Source organism: Monopterus albus, unplaced genomic scaffold (assembly GCF_001952655.1).
Source record: "Monopterus albus unplaced genomic scaffold, M_albus_1.0 scaffold28.1, whole genome shotgun sequence".
Taxonomy (NCBI): Eukaryota; Metazoa; Chordata; class Actinopteri; order Synbranchiformes; family Synbranchidae; genus Monopterus; species Monopterus albus.
Genome location: NW_018127908.1, coordinates 1,063,167 through 1,079,089, shown reverse-complemented (window position 1 = coordinate 1,079,089; position 15,923 = coordinate 1,063,167). Strand labels below are relative to the sequence as shown.

At 41.9% G+C, this 15,923-nt stretch overlaps 2 protein-coding genes across 3 annotated transcripts; one reads left to right on the top strand and one right to left on the bottom strand.

Moving 5' to 3' along the window:
- Positions 1-141: 141 nt before the first annotated feature.
- ppm1la (protein phosphatase, Mg2+/Mn2+ dependent, 1La) lies at positions 142-6,803 on the bottom strand. Of its 2 annotated transcripts, none has more exons than XM_020595969.1 (4): positions 6,464-6,803; positions 2,270-2,444; positions 1,806-1,967; positions 142-644 (listed from the first exon to the last, which is right to left on the bottom strand). In XM_020595969.1, exons 1-4 carry the CDS (start codon positions 6,476-6,478, stop codon positions 289-291), a joined length of 708 nt encoding a protein of 235 aa, XP_020451625.1. In that variant the 5' UTR covers positions 6,479-6,803; the 3' UTR covers positions 142-288. The 2 variants fall into 2 exon arrangements, with proteins under 2 accessions (XP_020451625.1, XP_020451624.1); XM_020595968.1 differs by having other exon boundaries at positions 5,719-6,792.
- A 4,773-nt stretch (positions 6,804-11,576) lies between these two features.
- otol1a (otolin 1a) lies at positions 11,577-13,667 on the top strand. The gene is made up of 5 exons (XM_020595884.1): positions 11,577-11,641; positions 11,746-12,221; positions 12,291-12,380; positions 12,520-12,591; positions 12,762-13,667. The coding sequence occupies exons 2-5, from the start codon at positions 11,768-11,770 to the stop codon at positions 13,646-13,648; spliced, it is 1,503 nt and encodes a 500-aa protein (XP_020451540.1). The 5' UTR covers positions 11,577-11,641; positions 11,746-11,767; the 3' UTR covers positions 13,649-13,667.
- Positions 13,668-15,923: the final 2,256 nt, after the last annotated feature.

Sequence of the window (15,923 nt, the reverse complement as noted above, 5' to 3'; positions counted from 1 at the left end):
TGTCACCTTTTTGCACTTGACAGTTTCACAGTGGGACAACCCTAAGCCACCACTACCTTAGTGGGAATGTACCTCAAAGTCTGAGTCTGGACCTTGAGATTGGCCCACAATATTATAGCGTTATGTTGTTGCTCCTTTACGGTGTGTGTGTCTGTGTGTGTGCGCATTTGTCAGAAGTACAGTACTCAGCATTCATATTCTCTGTCCTGTCCTCTGTGTTTGCTTCTCCATCCAGAAGATGGGACAATCATAGGAAAAACTGACCACAATGTCAGCTCTAAACATCACCTATTCCCCAGCCTTACTGTTCCCCCCAGCTCCACTTTTGAACTTGACCACCATGACGGTGATGTTGTCGGGGCAGCCGCGGTAGAAAGACTGGAGGACGATGCTCTTGGCACCAAAGTGAGGCTCATCCAGACGTTCACGGACAAAGCGAACAGCCTCTTCATTACTGAAGGCGTCCCATAAACCGTCGGAGGCCAGGATCATGAACTCTGGCTGCAGTTTGTCCAGGTCAAACGTCATAATATCAGGGTCGGGGATGACAACATTGAGGTTTTTCAGTGGGTAGTCCCCTAGGGAGCGGGACATAGCTAGGATTCCCTGGACTCTCCAAGAGCCATTAAAACTGATGAAACCTCCTGAAAGTGAAGAAAACAAACATTTTTTGAACTTAAGCACATTCTGATGATATATTCAGAAGTGTTCCTAATGTTCTGACCCTCTCATGCATGTAGCTGGGGAGGACAAGAAGAGACCCATCTGAATATAATGTGGTCCATTACAACACCACCTCAACCGACCTCAATAATAAACATATAACTGAATTTATACATTTGTGACAATTTCACCAAAAAGTAAAACACTGTGAGAATCATAAACACAGATGTTAAAGCGGAAGTGTTGCAATGAATTTCATACAATTGTACAGACGTACCTAATAAAGTGACTGGTGAGTGTATATTTGTTTGCCTACAGTTTGACACAGAAAAGACAAGATGTGCCAAAGGAGCTGATGCTGAAAAATACTGTTAAAACTATAGTCATTTGATCTGATAAATACTTAATTTAATCACACAGTTTAGGACTCTGCACTGATACTGTGCTATATTTAACACAATGCTTTTCCTGAATAAACCAACAGATGGCAACAAAGGACACCAAATTCAACCAGGGAGAAGGGCCTTGCAGGTACACGCTGATACTTTTGCTGAAACCCAAAGTCCCTTCTAGGGTGTTGAGGCCCGAACCCTCAAAAACTTAACTGACATCACCTGGAAGTGACTGAGTGCGAGGCCTGGAAATTGTAACTCATCACATCACTTTAACAATGCCATGTTTCTAACTATTGTCGGTTTAATTTTTATATTTTATTCTTCAGCCAAGACACTTAAGGACGAACTGCCTGATCCAGGCTCTTAACTTACATAGTGGACAAAAGGTAACTGTCAATTACCTAATCAATTTAATTTTTTATTTTGTCAAAACAGCATCATTAAGCAAAAAAAAAACAGTTGGTGCATAATTTAGAATGTTTGTTACAGTATTTAGCAGATGCTTTTGTCCAAAGCGACTTTCAAAATCAAAATAATACAATTGTTTGTTTACCATTTGTCTAATTCATTTCTTTTATTTGCATTTTATGGCATTTATCTTTATATACTTCTGACTTCCCCAGGGAACCCCGTGTTTCACATCACAACACTAAGAACTGTGGTAAAGTCTGCAAAATGCCAACTTATTGGAAACGAGGGCTCAAAATAGAGGTAAGAGAGTCCTTATGTTGTTGCTCCTTTACACACCTGCCCTCTTGATCCTCTTGCGCTCTTTGAGTTGATACGGTTTGTGATCGTGTGATAGGGCAATAGCATTCCCATCTTTGTCACACAACACTCCGCGAGAGTCTCCGACGTTTGCCACTGTGAGCTCTCTGTCCGACAGCAGTGCTACTAGACATGTTGTTCCTGTGCGAGAGATGGAAGAGCAAGACAAAAATGAAACACCCGATGATACTGACAAAATAAAATGTCTAACAAATGTTACAATTCTGAATCAAATCTGGTTGTGTGTAAACAATTGAAATCTATCCGAGAGCTATATAAATGCCAGCTGGGTAGCACTGTGTTGAGAGGAGATCATACAGGAAGTTGGGAGATTTTATTTGATAGCCAATGTGCTGTGAGCCACCATGTCCTTTAAGAGGCCAAGAGCATGAATACTGCTTGAAGGAGCAATGGAGGGCATCATTTTAACATCTCAACCTGACCTGCTTCATCATGGCTGGCAGAGAGCCTGTCCAGCATCTCACGATCCACGGCCAGGATGCGCTGCTCGAGGATGTTGGCATAAGAGAGAGAGCTCTCTCTCTTCTCTCTCTCAAATGCCTGCAGCTGCTGCTTCAGGGACTCTGGCAGGTGGGCCTTCACATAGTCAGCTGCAGCCTGGGAGAGGAGGGAGATCAGAATGGAAGAGAACACATAGGGAGGATTAGAAAGAGGACAGATAATAAATGGAGGTAGAGCACAGAGCTGTCTTTGCTGTCAATGCCAAATAAATGTTAATGTTGAGAAATATTAAGCCACAATGTCTTATGTCAGTAATACACTGTACATACACGGACAATGCAAGTGCACTGACTGTTTGTATGGTGTAATTAATGCATTTAACAAGATTGGAATAAAACACCTGAAATGTGTGTCTTCCATGGGAAATTTATTATAGTAAAATAGGCACAGTAGTTGATTCTGTGAAGATGTATAACTTCTCATTTTGCTCCATTTGAAATGCTTTAAAATACACAGTTCTGATCTACAATCTACTAAATCAAATAAAACATTCTTATTGTTAAACTAAATCAATTATGTAGGATACAATGATAGCACAGTGATAGAACAGCATACACTGATTGGCACAACCAGGTTGCTGACATTGTGTACAGAAACATTTGATCTAAGTATGGGCTAGACTCCATTAAGTCCAGATGGGAGACTCCTCAGAAGATCCTGTGGGACTTCCAGATCCAGAAAGACATGAAGCTACAGGTAAACCAGTCAGACGTTGTGGTAGTAGACAAGGAACAGAAGGAGGTAGTGGTGACAGGCAGTGACAGACATAGCAGTTCCAAGTGATGGCAAAATCAAGGAGTATGAGACGCTGGAGAAGTGCCAGGGACTGAAAGAGGAACTTGAGAGGATGGGGAAGATGAAAGCCAAAGCGGTATTACACATATACTCTACATTTCATCACATCCTCAATTTGACAGGTCACTAGCACGGAATAAATAATATTGTGAAGATTCTTCCCAGGTTTTCCAGACAATATTATTGAACATGACTAATTTAGAGGAATGTTTTTATTGCTATATACAGCAGGTGCGCTGTGTTAAATTATTGAACAACCCCTTACAGCCCACTTGACCACCTCTTTCTGCCCTTATCTACCTCTTCTCTCATCCCCTCTGCCAGGATTTCCATTATGCTAATGCTGTTGATTCAAATAACTCAAGTAAACAATGAGCAGCAGCCTTTTCTGACTTTTACATTCTGGGCCACAACTCACTGCTTCAGTAAAAATACCAATAATTACTATTATTATTTGAAAAAGAAGAAAAAAGAACCTGTTTGAAAAGATTCCTGCATATTTTTAGAGCCAGAACACACGGTACTGCCTGAAACAGCCTGCTCTCTCTGTTCATATTTTACTTGGCAACATTGCTTCATTTAATACTGGTGACATGTGTGTGTGTGTGTGTGTGTTTATAATTGTGCCAAACCACATAAAAATACACAAGCACACAAATGTCTTAGGATATTCACACATGAGGTACTTTTTCCTAACGACATCCCAGAGAGTAAATACAGTTCCCTCAAGTGAACCTTAACATCAATCGCATCTGTAATTGAGTCATTATGCATTTATGTTTAATTTTTAAACTGGCAAATGCAACGCAGGGCGAGGTCTGCACAGTGATGCACAGTCAATATGACCCATTTTTAAGTCTAAAATTCACTTACTGTGACCACAGTAAGATAGAAGGTTGGTAATAAAGGAAAGGAGCAAACAAGATATGTGAACATGGACAGTGCACAGAGATACATACAGTATAGGTAGAAAGGGAAGAAATCAGCAGAAGAGAAAGAGTTAAAAAGAGGGAGAGAGGATGGTGGGACAAACAGGAAGGACAAATATTTGTTTATGGACAGAAATAGAGCAGTCCAGATGGGTAAATACACTTCACTTTGTTTGTTGTGTCCCCCTCTATGACAGAACACAATCCAGCAGCAACTCTTGCTAATAAGCTTTTTTAAATGGATGGACTGTATTTTCTCTGAATTACATGTTAGGAGACCTGAGCGTCCAACATGCCAGACACAGGTGTATGATTTGATGTTAGACCAGTAGGAAAGCATTTGGTTTGAAAGCCAGAGCTCCAAATGTTTATACAAACCCTGGACAGTTAAAATAATTCCTCTTTACTTAACACAACATGTGAATTTCCTATGTCTTATCATCAATCTTTAAAACAGAGCTTTAAAGTCAAACAAAAAAAAATCAGCAACTCTTAACTAATTCTTTTTTTAGGGAAAAATGCTAAAATGTCACTGCTTCCAGTTTTTCAAGTGTGAATATTTGCTAGTTTTCTCATCCAAGAAGGGATAGTAAACAGAAAAACCTTGGATTTTGGAGCAGGTGACCTCAAGGTGTCATGTTGGGCTCTGGAAGTATTTTCTTACATTTTATAAATTAAACTAATGACACATACAGCCAGAGTTTAGTGAAGTTATCCTTTTCAATCTGTGCATCACTAAAATAATATTTCTTTCTGAAATTCTAAATTCTGATTCAAATTTCATTTCTATTTTCCTTTTCAGCAATGACAAACCAAAAAGCCCCACAGGCTGACATGTGGTGATAATGAAAATATCTGCCTTCATGTTTCACACTTTGGAGACTGCATTGCATGCCTTTTGTTTCACTCTCTGTGGGTTTGCATGTAATAATATATTGACTCAATAAAAATGCAGTAAGACAGGGCTCTAAATATGAAACTTAGCCCGTATTATTCAGTGAAATGTGTCCTATTACTGAAAAACGTCTGATGGTGTGACAGATGGCGAACAGGACACATGATCTGAAGGCAGCCATGAGAAACCGCTGACCCTTGACAACACAGGGAGTGAAGGAGGGATAGACAAAACCTACACACATGGACGAGTAACTATAATGCACACGCAGAAGCTTTGTGATGAATCCCAAGCCAACTCACTGACTGGCAGTGGGATGGAAGTGTTCAAAAGAACACAATGGGCAAATGGGGAGGGGGAACTATTGTGTTGGAAAATGGGGCGACTGAGGAGAGTAACACAAGTGGTGTGTCCCTATATAAACCTGCATCTCTCATCTCTTTTCATAACAATTTAATGTTCCTGGAGTATTTTAAATGTTATATTGTTCATCATTTTACAACATTTTCTTCAGTGTTAGCCTACATAATAAAATAGGCAGTTTGAAACGGGCTGTAATAGAACAGCCTCTGCAGAAAACGCAGTAACAGGAAGCATCTTGTGCATTTACCAGTAAACTCCCCGTCTGTCTCTCTCTACCTGCCTTAAAATCCTAGTGATGTGAGAACTCATGTGCAGCAGGTCTCTGGGCCTGATGGCTCAGATGCAGTGCGATACCATGGGCCTTTGTTACATCTCCCTCCCAGCCTACCTCTCCACCGTGACCGTCAAATATCCCGAATATGGACGGGTGGCTCTTGTTGGTGATGTCCGTGAGCACCTCGAAGCGGTCCTCCATGTGATCTCTCCTCCCCTGTATGGAGTACACAGCTACATTGTTGTTCTTGAACTCCCAGGTTTTGGAGAACTCTGCGTCCAGGACACTGAGGCCTCCCAGCCGTTCATTCTGCATCATCTCCGCTACTTTCCCCTTCACCATCTTCACGGCATCCCGGCTGGACTTGACGATGGTTTTCACCTCGTCCGTGTGGAAGAAATAACTCCACAGCGCCAGGCTTATGCACAACAGAAACAACGTCTCCGGCCTGAGGAGAAAATAACGCATGATCCGACCCAGAAGAGACAAGAGCGTCATTGTGTCTCCTATCATCACACGCAACCAAACTGCAACTGTCTCTCTCGCCTATTGCACAGTTCACTCCATCCGCTCAGCGGAACTATGATGAAATCGAATCGCTACCACGATGTCTGACAAAACCTGAATTTCAACATCTAAAATGTTCCTCGGAGGCCTGCCTTCTCTACTTGAAGTGCATTTACGCACTGTGTGCGCCTGGCGGCCAGACACCGGGACGAGAAGCGCAGGACAAAAGGGGACAGGCCGCCCTCATTGACTCGGTCTTGCTGGTATCATCGGGTCTCTAAACAGCTGCAAGAAGATGAACCGATCTCCCATAGCCCATTGCAGGTTGACGAATTTTTTGGGTTAGACCTACCCCGGAGACAGACATGGGAGTCACCGGGGGCCAAGAATCGACAATGTGACTTGGCGATGTCCTCCTTTATCGTAACTGACCTCGTTTCTTCTTTCGGATATGTGTCTGTTCGGTCTCCGCATCAGCATAACATTTTTTCCACACACACACACCTCCATTTCCAGGCTGCGTCAAACCACTAGTGTGTGGAATAATCGGAACTCAACTGTGAGCGTCTCAATAAAACCAAACGTTAGAACGCGCTGTGATTGGATACACAGCAGATGTTTTCATAACAAGAGATTTATTTTGAAAACCTGTAGCGGAATTGGATGTTTTGATAGTGGCCAACCAGGGAGGGCCAGTTTGACACTGTCTCGTTCTTGAAATGTATTCGGCGTTGGCATGAGGGCGCAGCTGCAAACTCATAGCCAAATGCCTTGGGGCCACTGGGGGTGTTATGATGATGTCACCTAGTAGGCTGTTACATATCAAGCTTGTATTAAATCTCAATACATTATCACTTCATATATTATCTCCCATTCATTTGATGACTATGCAGATTTTTATGATCAACAGAATATTAACCCACGTGTTCTGTTCATTTTTTGTTACACTGCCGAATTTTTGGCTTTGTAATTCACCACAATCAAACAATTGTATGTTAAAATACTCAGCAGATGCCAGTTGTATACATGCGAATGGTTGATTCACTGTGGCGACCCCTAACGGGACCAACCGAAAGTAGTAGTAGTAGTACTGAACAGATGTTTACATTTGCCTTTGTTAGATTACATTTATGAACTAATGTGCTACTCTTACTTTGTTTTTTTAGTAAAATGTAATAAAAATAATGAAAATCAATTATAATCAAGATATGAGTGGGAAAAAATCAACAATAACTGCTGATTTTTATTTGAACCTCAGAAATTTAACCCATTCAGGGGCAGTTTACACAACACAAGCTGAACACACACACTAACCATCTCAGTCTACACAACACATCAGCCCCACTGAACACAGACCAACCTTTACAACACATGAGGGGCAACGTTTTACTGTGTGTGTGTGTTGCATATGTATGTCTTGCACTTCATGCATGTAGATTGTGTTTTTCTGTCCTTCTTGGGTTCACACACTCCGCAGCGCTTCCTTTTGCTGGTGCTGGCCACAACCTAGAATAATGAAAAATTAAGGAATTATACTTAGTACCTAACAGCTCGCTCTCTCTCAAAGCATGAGTGTCTGCATGCAACAGCATCACACACTTACCTCAGGCTCGCCAGATGGTGGTTCTGTAGATCTGGTGGATGGGGCACCAGCATCCTCCTCCCGAATCCTCCTCATGATGGCTGCAGAGGCTGGGGTTCTCAGAATATGCTGTCTTCTCAGGATGTGAGGTGTCACCAGTGCCTTTCCCAGTTCCTCGAGAAAGACGTGTCTCCTCTGGAGCTTCCTTCTCTTCCACTCTGGGTTCAGTGCCAACCAGATGACAAAGGCATTCCACGCTAAGATGTCCAACATGTAAATGAAGATCACCAGTGGCCAGCGTAGTGTCCTCCTTTTGCAGCTGTAGGCAGTCACCAGCTTGTCCATGTTGCTTACTCCTCCTTTTGCAGCATTATAGTCCATGATGATCTGTGGTTTGTGGCCACAGATTTTCCCATCCCTGTGCAGTGTGCTCATGAGCAAAATGTTCTTGTCTTTCTTTGCTACATAGGACACCGGGGACGTGTCAGCCGTGTACACAAACTTGGAAGACTTCACAGGCCTGTTCTTTGTAATCAACAGTTGGGGTGGGAGCTCAGACTTGTTTTTCCGAATAGTTCCCACCATGGTCAGCTTCCTCTTCAGGAGCTCCTGTCCCAGCTTGTGCGAGGTAAAAAAATTGTCACACGTGATTTGCATCCACTGAGCTACTGAGTCAGGTCCAGGACAACTCTCATCCCTTGATTTCTCTCGGGGGCTCCTCCTTCAGGTTTCTCCATGTAGACTTGTAAGTTCCAAGCATACAAGGTTGCGGCATCACAGGCAGCCCAGATCCTGGTTCCTGGCAGGGCCTCTTTATGCTGGCACTATGCGCAACCTAGAACAATGGAAAGAGCAGAAATTTTACTTTGCACATAACACCACCCTCTCTAGCAAAGCATGAGTGCCACAAAAATACTGCAGCAACATCACAAACCTACCTTGGGCTCTGCGTATGGCTGATGCTCAATCTCATCTTTTTCTTCAAAGTCACCGTCAGACTTTAAGTTTTCAGAAACGTGTTCCTCATATTCTGAGACCTCTTCTTCTACAACATCATCAAAAGCTTCACTCTCTTCAAAAATAATTTGCAAGGCCCTCTGAGCAAAGAGTCCTTTGGCCATCTTGATTGGCTGTGATATCAGTTGTGCTAAGGAACCACACTGGCAATGCTATATTTCTTGTTTGTCCTGTGGGTGTTGCACCCACAAGGCAGAGTGTACAATGGGCGGAATGTGTGTGGAGGATGTCGTGTGGAGGGTGTGGAGACAGGTGTGAGCACTTGTATTTTGTAACACAGCTGCAAAAACCCCACTTTTATTGTCCCAGGTCAAATTGACCCACAAATATCCTGTATGTAGTGTAAATGTGGAAGGGTGGGGTGCAGTGTGTGGTCATTGAAAATGTGTTCTGATATACTGTATAGTATGTTCTTCGCAGAAAATGAGCCAAGGCTGAGCTTGAAAAAAGAATTATTTGTATCTTTGCCCTTGTATTTTGCAACACAGCTGCACAGGCCTTTCTGCAAAGGAGCAAAATCCATTGATTATGTGTTGCACGTACAGTATGTGTTACAGTGTCAGTGAAACACCTGTGGCTTTTGATAGGAAATAAACTCTGTCAGCTTATCTTTTCTCCATCCTTCCCAGATTTCTCCCATGTGACTGCATACCAGCCTCTAGTCAGAAACACCAATCTAAAACTCAAAAGAAAACCACAAGACACTGGAAGATGTGTATATGCTCTATCAGTCATTTTTTCACCATGCAAGTCATCAGTGTGACGATTTGCTGTGGCAACCCCTAACAGGAAAAGCCGAAAGTGAATTAATTATATCATTTTTTCCCAACTTGATTTTGTCTTTTTAGAATTTGTGCCAGCTGGAATAAGCATTATTTGGAGTTTGCAGGACAGTTACTGTACTTGGAGTGGAGAAAGGTGAGAGGAATACAGTAGATGGGCATTCCATACTCAGCAAAAGGATGCTTTATGGGACCATAGGGCTGTTGTGACAGCCTCTGTTCTGCAGAAATAGGTTTAACCATCAGGGTTTCTGCAAAAACAACACTCAGGTATGGATGCTCTCTCAAAAATGTAAATTAAGTAAGGAAAAGAAAAGGATGTCTATAATTCCATACGGAGAGAGGAGAAGAAATTTTCCAGGTTTTTCAAAGTTCAATATGTCGGCAATCACAGGATGAAACTTAATCAACAGATTAAAATCCATACTTGTAGACACACACAGAGATGCCACAGTAGGCCTACATATGCAAGATACACTGGATAAAAATGGATTGCCGCAATAACAATTTTTATATACAATATTATTGGTTTTATTGCCTAATAGTTTGTGTGAAGGTTCACTGACACACTGTTAACACTCACCCCTGGTGGCTCTCTAGAGTAATACACATTTGTTAGTCCCATTATTTGCAGTAAGCTGAGGTTATTTATTAAGCTTTATTTACTCAGGAGCTCTCACTGAGATTAGGATCCCTTTTACACAGGACACCTAAAAACAAAATACATAACATCAGCATGTCAACTCGGTCACCCAAAAGAGTAATCACACACATTTTCACTTTGTCACTAAAAGAGTGACAAAAATCATTGTTTTCTAGTTTATTCAAGGCCCAAAATCAGAGGTGGTATAGGAGCACAACATTAAACTCCAAAAAGATAAACATATGGGTGTGTTAATACTTTCAGGATGTCAGTGATCATTTGACTTTTATATCTTAGAGGTGATTGTGATGACTGTTTGTAGGTGCAATGCCAAAAGGTACGCAGTGATTTAAGAGTAGTAACGGGAGCATGAGCAAAAAATATATGTCCACAGATAGTGGACTGTGTAATGGCTTTTTCAGTCATGTTCCAGTATTTAAAAAACAATTTGGGTTTATAATGTTTGAAAAAAGTGTTTAACATAGGTTTTGTAGGACACTCTACTTTGGTGCTGTGCTGTATATATTAAATCTTTATTATGGGTTGGATTAGGAACATCAACGTTCTCCTCTCCTGTTTGCATTTAATCAGATGGTGCCAAACCTCTATAAGGCTGATGGATCACTTACCTACCCACTTAAATCTTATAATAAAGAAGTGTATTCACTATTTTCAATATATTTCAACTGGATAATTCTAGATATCCCCAGTGACCTCCTATGTGTTTTTTGCTCTTTCAAACTTTTGAGAAAAACTGGCTTCTAATCAAGTTTTCTAAGGAATCTTGGAAGCCAACCAGGACTCATTCAGAGTTAATGTCAGAGGGTGAAACTACCTTCAAAACACATTCTGAGACATGTGAAGCTTGGTTCAGGAGGACCAGGTTTCCATGAGGTTTCCATGAGCTCTTTGGGTTTGTTTCATCAAGGAGGTAAGTGGTTGGATCGGTTTTGCCTCACAACCTGTTTTGGGACATTGATCCTTCTCCCATTGGATTGTAGCTGATCCGTTTTCTGCTTTGAGGTGGTGCCAGATGGTGTGCTCACTACAAGGTGTTCCACTTGGTACGTTCATATGAGATATTGTTCATTGCGAACAATGTGTATATTTTCTCCGGTTTGTGTAGAAGGCAAGTGTGTGTGTGTGTGTGTGTGTGTGTGTGTGTGTGTGTGTGTGTGTGTGTGTGTGTGTGTGTGTGTGTGTTTTGAACACCACCTTAGTAGTTTGGGCACTCTTGGGCCCTGGAATCAAATCCCATATCACAAAGAATAAAGTCTCACCTTGTATACAACCTACTTTATTTCATATCCCTCAGGAGTCATGTAATCTGTTTTTGCCAGCCTGCCTACCTCCTAATAACCTTCAGAGTTTTCTGTCCTTTGTTCTCTCATTGGCTTGATAGTGCAGGAGTTAGGCTACTAAAGGCAATATAAGGAAGGAGGCAGGCTCCATTAATCACTTGTTCAAAGAGATGGAGTGACGAGTCTTCACCATCAACATCAGCAGGTAAAATGCACTTGTTACTTTATTATAAATCATAAACATAAAATAGACTTTTTCTAAAGTGCTGCATTTGTTTGGTCTGTATCCTTTTGTCTTGTACCTGACAGATAATTCTGCCAAGCCCTCAGTATGCCAACCATTCACCTAGTCTCCCTCATCACTTTCATTGTGGTCCTGATGGCCTTGCTGATTCCTAGAGCTAGAACCACACGCTGGCCCAGACCTCAGAGCACCAAGAAGCCCCCTCATACTGGGAGCAGTGGCAGAGGTGGGAGAGGTGGAATTGAACCGACCACCACCCTGTCCCCTTCCAGCAGCCTGCACACAGATGAGACAACTGAGGTTATGATGGACGCTTACTCCTTGTCCTCTACAGACAGCAACACGTTCTCCAGCAACACTTACTCGACTGAATTCCACACTGATGCCATAGTGCCTCCTGGGAACAACCAAGGAAACTATACTCTCGACTATACTGACTGCTTCTACAACTTTTGTGAGTGCTGTCCACCAGAGAGCGGTCCTGTAGGGCCTATGGGAGAAAGAGGGCCACCTGGACCACCAGGAGAGAATGGCCCTCCAGGTAAGGATTTTTCTTTTTAAGAAAATTTATTTGTATGTCACATTTCCTTACCTTCCCCTATTTTTTTAGGGCTGACAGGTGCGAAGGGAGATGTAGGGCCCAGAGGACCCCAAGGACCAACAGGACTAGCCGGAGCCAGTGGACTCAACGGCAGCACAGGTACAACAGAGTGTAATAATAAGAGTGTTCTTGAATGTCTCTCTTTTTCTTTGTCTCTACCTCTCTCTCCTTTTATAAACTCTGTTATGTATTTTGTGGATGTCATTCTCTACACTATATTTATCAAAAAATATCACAGGTGAAAAAGGTGTTCAAGGACCTGTGGGTCTTCCTGGTACTCCTGGGATCTCAGGAAAACCAGGAGAAAAAGGTCTGTAGTTGTCTGTGAAAATATTAACTAGAAATTTCAGACTGAATTAAATTTGATTAAATATGTATAAATGCAACCTATACATGTATGTGAATGTACATTACTATGTGAAAATGGAGGGATTCTAAAACATGTTTCCTCTGTGAATATAACCTCTCCACACACTATAGGTGATCCAGGCCCTAAAGGAGAAAAAGGTGAACATGGTTCCAGCGGTTTGAAAGGGGACCCAGGAGAAAAAGGAGAGCCTGGCCTCAATGGGACTGAGGGCAGCATTGGGAAACAGGGGCCCATGGGTCCCCCAGGTATAGCTGGGACAAAGGGTCAGAAAGGTGAACAGGGACTTCCAGGTGAAGGTTTACCAGGTGAGAAAGGTAAAGTGGGTGATCAGGGGCTCCCTGGTCCAAAAGGTGAAATGGGACACCCAGGGGTGAATGGACTTGATGGTGCAAAGGGAGAGAAAGGGGAGTCGGGGCCTCCAGGAGGGAAAGGGGATACTGGTGCCAGAGGGCCTCCAGGACCTCCAGGTGGGAGGGGCATGATAGGGATAAAAGGGGAGAGGGGACCTAAAGGTGGGCGTGGGCTTCGGGGCCCTAAAGGCTCCCCAGGTGAGAGTGTGGAGCAGGTTCGCTCTGCTTTCAGTGTGGGTTTGTTCCCCAGCAGATCCTTCCCTCCACCTGGCCTGCCTGTGAAGTTTGATAAGGTGTTTTATAATGGTGAGGGGCACTGGGACACAACACTCTATAAGTTCAATGTCACCTATCCAGGGGTCTACTTATTCAGTTACCACATCACTGTGCGCAACCGGCCGGTGCGTGCAGCTCTGGTGGTTAATGGGATACGGAAGCTGCGGACACGGGATTCTCTGTATGGCCAGGACATTGATCAGGCATCCAGCCTCGCACTGCTGCCGATGGAGCAAGGAGACCAGGTATGGCTGGAGACGCTGAGAGACTGGAACGGAGTTTATTCCAGCAGTGAAGATGACAGTACGTTCTCTGGTTTCCTTGTTTACCCAGACCCAAAGAACAAAACTATTGCTTTAATAAACCAGTGACTGCAAACTTTGACCTTGAGTGAGCTCTGATTTTAACCTGTTAATTGTAGATTCAACTTTTAGCCTATTGCACTGCTCTGTAAAATTAATGTAAATCACTTTAAACACTGCTTCTTCAGTATGTGCTCACTGCTGTTGTGCTAATAAGCCAATTGCTTTACCTGCCTTGCTGGATGTGGGGATGGATGAGACTTGATTATTCTGCTGTATGCAAAACTTCAGTTCCTTTTAACATTGCATTAAAACGACTCTGCTTGAAGTGAATGGCCCTCAAGTTTTATTTATTTGAAAACAAAACTCCAAGCTAATTTGTGAGCTATTGATCATTTCAGTGAGATAGGGTCTCTGTGCCAGTGACATCACACCAACACAAATTTGGATATAATTGAAATTAGATATATAATTGCATTTGGTTCCCACTAGAGGGCGTAAGGCACTTATGTTTTGTAAAGAGGCGCTGGAAATATTGTTTTATGCCAGTATCAAAATGAAAACATAATGGTCATAAAAGAGTTGCAGACAAAATATAAGAAGGTGATGTTTTTAGCATCAAAACAGATGATATGTATTAAGGCAACAGTTTAAATGCATTCAAGTCACAAGCAAGGCTCACTATGTCCATTTCATTCAGATACTGTATCGTTCACACACCGAGATGGTAACGATGATTTAGTGAACTGTCATACATCACTTCTCACTCCCACCTCTTATTCATATCAGAGTCTTATGTTGAAATTTGTGAACTGGGTTCATTGAGTTAATGTGGTCTGTAAGGCACTGCAGTACACGCACCGTGGCCAAGAACAGGAGTGAAATTCATGTTCTTTTTCCTAAATATCAGCCAAGACTGAAAGCAGGAGTAAAAGTGATTCAGACCCATGGGAACCACATTAGATGATATGGGTAAAAAAAAAAAACACTGCAACAACAAATTAGCTACACTGAACAGGGAGATAAGTGAAGCAGAGAAAGATGAATGCACAATATATTATTGTCTGTGTGCCCACATTGTACAATGAAAAAAGTCACTGTCTTTTACAAATGCTTTATCTCATTAGACTGAACAGTCAATTCATGAGATTAAAAGAAAATAACACATTTTCCTGTGCAGAAGAGCAATTCTTCTAGAGGATGAATTGCATTTGATGTTTTATATCACTTGGAGGTGCAGTGAACTAAGACATTTTTATGTTGTGACATATTTGCTAAATATAAGGAGTGTGAAGACCGCATTATCTTGTTTTATAGGTTTTTCATTGCTTAGTTTTATAATTATTACATGTTGGGATCAGGAACAATTTCTCACTGAAAAACACAAAGACATACAGTATCTTTCTTTAACTGTGCCAGAAATAGTTGTAAGTAGTTGGTATAGAAATGTTGAATCACTGAAAAGCTCTATATTTGTTTAAATATTGCAGGGATGGCCGTTTGATCCCTGGTCCTCCCAGTGCACGTGGTGAAGTGTCCTTGGGCAAGACACTGAACCCCAAGTTGCTCCCAGTGGCCCGGCAGCATGTGTGAATGGGTAGTAGCAAATGTAAAGGTCATTGTGTGCTAAGGTAAGTTCAGTCCACCCCCCCACCCATCGTTTTACCATGTAAAGAGATAAAAAATGACTGATACTATTTCTAACATTAACATTGTCAGGTTTTGTGCAGCTTGGAGTACCTACTATTTTTGTGCAATAATTTGGCTCCTATGTCTGTTTACCTTCCTCTTTATATTCCTATTTTCAATCATTCATTCATTCACTTATAAAAATATATCTTGGGTCACATCAGATGTTTTTATTTACTTGTTCCCGGGTGTGTGTCGGACTGCTTCACACCACAGAGGTGCTCAAATTCCACAGATGATGAGTGTATCAGAAAATCAGTGACCATATATCAAACATCATATCTTTGTTGCTAAAATTAATTATTTCACAAGAAGTCTTTATTATAGCATTCTGTTATAATGCTTGATGTCTATATCTTCAGCACCATAAGTTTGAATTTTTATATTGAAATTCTTTGAATTTAATATTATACTGTATGTCAAATATTTTCTCAAAGTAATTTTAAATGTATTTGAAATGACTATAAAGCACTAAATTGTCCATTTAATTTACCATACAAAATACTTTTAAAAAATTAAGATTGTGACATATATGTCGGGGGAGGCGACAGTGCGGTGGGTAGGGCACCTGCCTCCCAACCAGAAGGTTGAAGGTTTGAATCTTGGTGCCTCCAATACACATGTCAAAGTGTCCTTGGGCAAGACACTGAACCCC

What these genes read in the sequence shown, in the direction of transcription:
- ppm1la (XM_020595968.1), bottom strand. Translation starts at nt 6,117, where the DNA reads ATGATAGGAGACACAATGACGCTCTTGTCTCTTCTGGGTCGGATCATG. An exon ending in TTGACGGTCACGGTGGAGAG is followed by an intron (nt 2,445 to 5,718) that starts GTAGGCTGGGAG and finishes CTCCTCTCCCAG; the next exon opens with GCTGCAGCTGACTATGTGAA. An exon ending in TGCCAGCCATGATGAAGCAG is followed by an intron (nt 1,968 to 2,269) that starts GTCAGGTTGAGA and finishes TCTCTCGCACAG; the next exon opens with GAACAACATGTCTAGTAGCA.
- otol1a (XM_020595884.1), top strand. Translation starts at nt 11,768, where the DNA reads ATGCCAACCATTCACCTAGTCTCCCTCATCACTTTCATTGTGGTCCTG. An exon ending in AGGAGAGAATGGCCCTCCAG is followed by an intron (nt 12,222 to 12,290) that starts GTAAGGATTTTT and finishes CTATTTTTTTAG; the next exon opens with GGCTGACAGGTGCGAAGGGA. An exon ending in TGGACTCAACGGCAGCACAG is followed by an intron (nt 12,381 to 12,519) that starts GTACAACAGAGT and finishes AAAATATCACAG; the next exon opens with GTGAAAAAGGTGTTCAAGGA.